This window comes from Gymnoscopelus braueri, assembly GCF_963280865.1.
Source record: "Gymnoscopelus braueri genome assembly, chromosome: 8".
NCBI lineage: Eukaryota > Metazoa > Chordata > Actinopteri > Myctophiformes > Myctophidae > Gymnoscopelus > Gymnoscopelus braueri.
This window is the reverse complement of record NC_137609.1, coordinates 34,950,488-34,957,987: the sequence shown is the minus strand read 5'-3', so window position 1 is coordinate 34,957,987 and position 7,500 is coordinate 34,950,488. Positions and strand designations below refer to the sequence as shown.

General features: G+C 44.9%; 1 protein-coding gene across 1 annotated transcript in view; it reads left to right on the top strand.

Moving 5' to 3' along the window:
* Positions 1–7,500, top strand: part of LOC308090800 (transcription factor COE1-A-like) — a gene marked incomplete at its 3' end in the record, with an annotated part of 21,763 nt that overhangs the window by 10,943 nt on the left and 3,320 nt on the right. The window contains exon 5 of the mRNA XM_080436063.1: positions 4,943–5,016. Within this exon, the coding sequence (XP_080292189.1) occupies positions 4,943–5,016 (74 nt within the window). The remainder of the gene's footprint in view (positions 1–4,942; positions 5,017–7,500) is intronic.

Sequence of the window (7,500 nt, the reverse complement as noted above, 5' to 3'; positions counted from 1 at the left end):
ATTGGCCTCTGAGAGTGCACAGATGTAACCAAATGTAACCGTAAGGGTCCATTTGGCTATATTTGTATAGATTTTTTAATCTCTGAGTAAAAAATGGATGAATTAACGGCGAAGATTTTACCGTGTACATGGAGTGAGGTTAGAGTGGAGGAAAAGCCACTTGCGCTCTTGCGTCTGGTAGTGTTTTAACGAGCTACAGCGTGCTAGCGCATCGTAGCCTAGCTTACAGCGCCGGGTTAATCGTGTCGTGGGAGTCGGGGGGAGGAGAAGAAGAAAGGGGCTTGTCAAGCGCCACGCCCGCCGTGACGGATCATCCGCTCGCTTGCTAGCCGGGTCTGACACCTAATGGTGCTCCCTGAGCTCAACGCGTGCTTGTTTACACGTGTAGTGTGACATGACAGGACGCTTCAAAGGTGGCGGAGGAAAAACGGTAGAGATGCAAAATGAACGATGGGGGCTGTAGGTGGAGGAGGAGGAGGAGTGAAAAGATGATGAAATATAGGGAGCATTTTCTTTGGGTTGGCTTGGAAGTAAAAGCCCAATCATAAGACCGCGTAAAGAACAAGCTATACATGTATGTATTTCCCTGCATGGGACATTTGGGGTACAGAAAGTTAAGACATAACCACGCCAATGAAAAGGTATACGTGTCAATGCAGGTAAGGGGTCCGCTGAATAAAGAAATAAATCCCTCATCTTTTCATATGAGAAGAAAAAATCACACCCTGTGTGAAGTGGGCGGTGTCTTGCTAGCTAATCACAATACTGAATGGAGTCAACCAATCATGTACAAAAAAGAAATACATTTATTGAAACACTCTTTATGATGGAAGAAACCATAACTTTAAAAAAACAATTTTTTTTAAGTTATGGTTTCTTATATAGGGCTATGCACATGTGTCATGTGACACTGGCCAATCACAGTCCTGAATAGACTGGGATTGGCCAATCACGGTGCAGGGTTAGGCGGGGTACATTTTTGTACATTTTTGTAGATTTTTGTAAATTTTTGGCCAATCACAGCACAGGATTTGTTGTACAAATATCCAAACCTCACTTATAGGGGCGGTTTCACCGCCCAAAAATTACGATGACACCAACAATGTTATGAGAATTGATTACTTAGCTAATTGGTGAATGACAGTGTAAACGTGCACTTTTATACAGGTCAGTGAAAGTTGCGTAATGAAACGTAAGACCTAATTCTGCTTGTAAAGATGAATACACTTGTCGTGTGTGTGTGTGTGTGTGTGTGTGTGTGTGTGTGTGTGTGTGTGTGTGTGTGTGTGTGTGTGTGTGTGTGTGTGTGTGTGTGTGTGTGTGTGTGTGTGCGCGCGCGCTCGCGCGCGTGTGTGTGTGTATCTGTGTTTGTGTGTGTGTGTGTGTGTGTGTGTGTGTGCGTGTGTGTGTGTGTGTGTGTGTGTGTGTGTGTGCGCGTATGCGTGTGTGCATGACTCTGTGTGATGTACATGTCTGCTTGTGTGTGTAAGAAAGAGGGAGCTAGCGGGGGAGACGGAGCAAAGAGCAAGAGAGTGCGAGAGGACGAGCTGACAGTGATGCATGCTGGTCCGGTGTAGGAAGCTCGCTCAGTGTGAGCCCCCCTCCCGACACACTCTCCTTTCATGATGTGACCACTGGATCTAATCCAGCAGATCCATCCGGGACCCCCGGACAGAGCCGTGGCCTATATATTACATTTTCTATTTACGCGGTCTATTATATCTCATATCAACCGTCCCAAAGTTCAGTCTTTTCTTACATTTATAGGCCACAGTTGGGGCCAGATGTGAATTAAATTGCTGTGGGAAAGAATGAGAGAAACGTGCAAATTTCTTGGCTGCGCGTCTTGCCTGCTCTAAACGTCTCTCTCAGTGATGCATTACGTGTCGTTTCTCCATCAAACAGCGGCTTCTTTGCTTTGGCAAGCTCACACAGAAGAACGCTGCAAAGTCAAACCTCTGCTCCGCTGCAGCTTTTGGGGAAAAATGCACGGGCTTGCCGAAACAATATGAGCGTTTTTCCCTACTGCACTGGTTCTCAAATTGATATGTATTTAACCACGGACCCCCATCTGAAAATGTTTTGTGCCAGGGACTCCAGAAGAGAGGATTTGTCTAAAAAATATTTTTCATTATTAAGAATGTTTCAATAGTCTCAAGATTTTTTAAGTTGAAAAATAGCAGATGTACAAGCTCGCAGTGCGGCACGCAGTGGCACGCTTTTATATCTGCTCTATATCTGTATTTTTTTAATAGCAGGAATAAAGTGGTTAAAATGATTGTGATGCTGTATTAACAAATCTAACTGGGGACCCCCTGGGACCCCTGGGGGTCCCCGGACCCCACTTTGAGAACCTCTGTCTGTACATGTATGTTGGCTTAAAGTGCACGCACTTCATGTAAACCTTTCTCCTTCCTTTATCTGCTGTCTTGTAGTGCTTCGATTGCCCAAATTAATTGATTACAATTACGACTGGAATTTCCCTACAGACTGTATAGTGTCACATATATATATTTAAAATGGAAAGATTTTCCTTATTTCCTTATCTCCTTATTTTTGAGAGAGAGATACAGGAAAGGCGGGAAAGCAAGAGAGAAGATGACATTTAGGCGTGCGCCTGATTGGAGCCCGAGTCAGCTGCGGGAAAGACTATTAAACAAAACAAAACTATTATTTTTATTAATTTAGCCTTATTAATAAGGCTAAACTATTTAGCCTTATTAATTTGGTAACACCACATAAATAAGGCTACACTATGCATAGCACTTTGTGGTATGCACTCCAGGTGATCCATCATGGTGCCCTATACCATAAGTATTTAATATTGTGAGCACTTATTGTGACCACCTATTTTACACTTTGTACACACGTATAAAATAGCTGATCTACAAGTGCACAACACGTCACGATGAGCTGGTAGATCTGTGGTTTCCGCTTTTTTTATTGTGAAAATCTTTGGACGTGTTTGCCTAATTTTGCCCAAGTTGAAAGTGATTAAGTTGTCGTGTCCCACTGGCTCAACCAGTTGGTATATTGTCTATGTCGGATGGAAACCTCATATATACCTGCTAGTCTCACTACTTTTGTGTGACACTCTTGTATGATGATGAAGTAGGGCATTCATTTACAAAAACCCATAACATTTTTCAACATGGAATTATGAGGTTTCTGCCCCGACAGTGACGTTATGTACCAACCATAGGCCGAGACTTTGACATCCTGGGTTGGAGTGTCCTTCGTGACCTGTCATGCATGTTATCGCCTTGCTACCTTACCGTTTCCTTCCTCGCGCTCTTCCTTCCTTCCCTTTGGTCGATGACACATGGGTGTCGGGGCACTGTTTTGCTGCGTGACTGCACAATATAAGTGTGATTTACAAGGTGCATGTGGCAGTGACAGACAATATCCAGTTGTTGTGTGTGTGTGTGTGTGTGTGTGTGTGTGTGTGTGCGTGCGTGTGCGTGTGCGTGTGCGTGCGCGTGCGCGTGCGTGTGCGTGTGCGTGCGCGTGCGTGCGTGCGTGCGTGTGTGTATGTGAGTGAAACAGAGGTGTCACTGTGAGAGCAGTCTGATGCTAACTGGAGGTAAAGTGGGGAGTACATTGTTAGGGCGAGCAATGCGCTCTACCGGTACATTGGTACTATATACTGTACTTGCTGTACATCTCCGTCCAAGTAAATTACCATGTGTGTCCTTGCAAAAGTGCAAAGAAGCAGCATGTTTGGCTGAAACTTCCATATGTCTCACACACACTGAAAAAGAAAAAGAAAACGTTTAATTCTTGCTGGAGGTGGAAAAGTTTTTCTTTTTTTCTGAATTGTATTTGTTTAATAGCAATTCTCTTCTCTTTTCTTATTGTCTTGTTGTCTGTCTAGTAGTGTTATGTTTTCTGATGTAGGAATGTTCCACATTGTTTCCCACTTATATGAAAATGTAAATTCTTAAATGTTCACAATTCACAATGGATGGTCAACGAGGCTACACAGCAAACACCTTTTGTATGTCCATGTTTACACTCTAAAAGACTTGAATTTAAACTCTGGACTTTTAAGCAGTGAAAAGAGCCACGAGCAAAAAGACTTGGTCACTCACACATGACATCAAGGGGTTCACTTCACAGCAAAACCCTATTGGATGCCATAAAGGCCTATCTGGTTACATTTTAGCCCCATTTGGAACCTCTCCCTCCGCTATAGCTCCGAGATGAGGTTCCACAGCGTCGGGTGCCGGGAGAGTGCGACACTGGTGAACGGTGGCCAATATTGTTAATTCTTACCTTTTTCCGCACATTGTATCCAAAAAGTCAAGGCATTCCCGCCTACTCTCAGATGTTTAAAATATTTGCGGTAAAGACATTTTTACAGACGGGTCAGTCTGTGCCATGCTTTCCCAATGCAACCTTAAGGGGAGCAGTACTGCGCATGCGGACGGGGGTTGACTGGCCACAGGCTGACTAAAAAAGTGATTTAAACGCTTGTTTCAACCAGTCGGTAAAACAAAAAAAACTTGAAACATCTGAGAGAAGGGGGGAATACCTTCACTTTTTGGATACGATGTGCGGAAAAAGGTAAGAATCAACAATATTGGCCAATCTTCGCCGGTGTCGCACTCTGCCGGCACCCGACACAGTGGAACCTAAATCACGGAGCTATACAGCAGAGGGAGAGGTTCCGATTGGAGCTTACATTTACATTTGCACAGTGTCATAGTTAAATTAATCGCTTAAACCCCAACATCCGTATTCTGGGGAAAACCGGCCATTTTCAGCGAAGATATTACATACCGAAAACAAAAAATGTACGAGTATAGAGCACTGAGCGACTCCGGTCAACCAAGTATAGAGTTTCAGTGGTTAAAACTCAGGAGTTTACAGTGTTGTCTCTGTCTGTGACACTCTCTCTCTCTCATCTCCCTCACTGTGTCTTGCTCTCTCTCTCTTCCAGCCCATCATTTATGAAGGTCAGGATAAAAACCCAGAAATGTGCAGAGTGCTGCTGACACATGAGATCATGTGCAGGTGAGACCTCTCCTCTCCTCTCCTCTCCTCTCCTCTCCTCTCCTCTCCTCTCCTCTCCCTCTCCTCTCCTCTCCACCCCCTCCTCTCCCCTCCTCTCTTCTCCTCCTCTCCACAAACACACAATGATGCATGCGGAGAGGTATACTGAAACACACACACACACACACACACACACACACACACACACACACACACACACACACACACACACACACACACACACACACACACACACACACACACACACACACACACACACACACACACACACACACGGCCACCGCACACAAACGGAGGCAGCCACCCAGCCACCCCCCACACGCGTGCAGGGTTAGAGATAGAAGCTGCGTGCCGTCCGGTTGAGGAAGATGAGTTTTTGCTCTCAAGAGTTGTTGCCTTAATTATAATCCAAAGATGAATTCCTCCAGAACTGGGTTGGAGAGGAGAAGAGCGCTATTTATAGACACTTTCTACCATCCCATTCTATAGGCTACAGTAAAAAGTGTGTGTGTATGTGCGTGTGTGTGTGTGTGTGTGTGTGCGTGCGTGCGTGCACGTGTGATGCCTGGTTAATTAGGACACAGAGAAACTCATTAGTCAATCTGAACTCTCCTGTTGTTCGGCAGCTAACAAATGGGCCTTCCTCCACGATCTGACCATGAAATATAGGCGAGGGCTCCAGCACGCACGCACGTACGCACACATATAAACTGGCGCACACACACTAACTCACAGGCATACAAGACACACACACACACACGCACACAAATATATCTCGTCACTGTCGGGTGGAAACCTTGTACTATATGTCTTTTTTATTATTATAAAAAAAACGCCTCGCATGCCACACTCCTGTATGACGAAGTAGGGCTTTAATTTTCGAAAAAAACATACAGTACAAAGTTATTATGGAGATAAGAGGTTTCTGCTATACACACACACTTTCATCTGCACACAACCAACCACACACACGCGCACACACATACACACGCACATACTGTACAGTAAACTTATACACACATACACGCATAATACAAACACACATATTCACCTGCGTGTAAACACGCGCGCAGAGTTCTAAACCCCCACATTTAGCACATAAATTAAGTTATTCTCATTCCGTGACCTTGTCTCACTACCACTATAACTTTAACATTATAAATTGAGATATCTCTACATGCACCAGATAAGCAGTATTTTTAAACCAGTGGAAATCAGACACCCCAATATTTCATTTTAAAGCTCAGGGTCCATTTTTCACGCCAAGTTGCGTTTGGGTAAAAGAAAGTTTGCGCGAGTCCCCCCATTGAAATCCTGATGCGATTTAGCAACGAGTTTATGAATACTTGTGTGCGGCAGCGAGTTCGGCTGGTAAATTATTGCTGTTAATTTGTGTGTGCCGAACAAGGAGGTGGATGTGCGTGATTAATGTGTTTCGCAACATATCGTTTGTGCAGTCGTTCAGAGAGCGTGCCATATGCTATGTTTGTCATAGCGGTTCAGCTTGCAGAGCATAGCGGAGCGCTTTGCGGTAAATTGCCACAATACGGGCAAGTTCAATATAATGATCAGTGGCTACTACACTACATAATACCAGTTTTAGTGGCTTTGTGGTTAAAGTGTCCACCCTGAGATTGGGAGTACCAAAGAATATAAGGGACCTGCTTGGCACTCAGCATCAAGGGTTGGATTGGGGTTAAGTCCCTGCGACATACTAGCGTCATGTCCAGGGAGTATACTTGTACATTAAGCCGCCTCACGCTAAAGAAACAGGAGACTGGCTCCTGCCCTATGGGCCACATGGCTCGGCAAGGCTTGCTTAATTACTACACTATACAATGCTGAGTATTAACAAGCAAATACGAATGCAACCAAATGGACCCGTAAGGGTGAGTGACTCCGAGAGTGCACGAATAGAACCAAATGGACCCTTACTGGGTATTCATTTAACTCTGGGAGTGCACAAATATGTAACCAAATCGACCCGTAAGTGTGGGTGACTCTGAGAGTGCACAAATGAAACCAAATGCAACCTTACTAAGTATTCTTTTAACTCTGGGAGTGTACAAAAATGGACCCATAAGGGTGAGTAACTCCATGTGAGCACTCTCAGAGTGAAAGGAACACTGAGGATTGTACCAGTGTGTCCGCAGTGGGATGGGTGTACAGTGTCATTGTCACTATACAGCGGGAGCAGCCGCTGAGGTTAAAGTTACGACTGCACCCTCGTGTTCACACATGCTGATTCTGCAGCAGGAGGCTTATGTGAGCATGTGCACACGCTCACACACGCGCGCGCGCGCACACACACACAGACACACACACACACACACACACACACACACACACACACACACACACACACACACACACACACACACACACACACACACACACGTATATGTACATGCGTATACAAGCATGAAAACATACACACACACACCCATACACACGCATAATGTCCAAACACACATACACACGCAC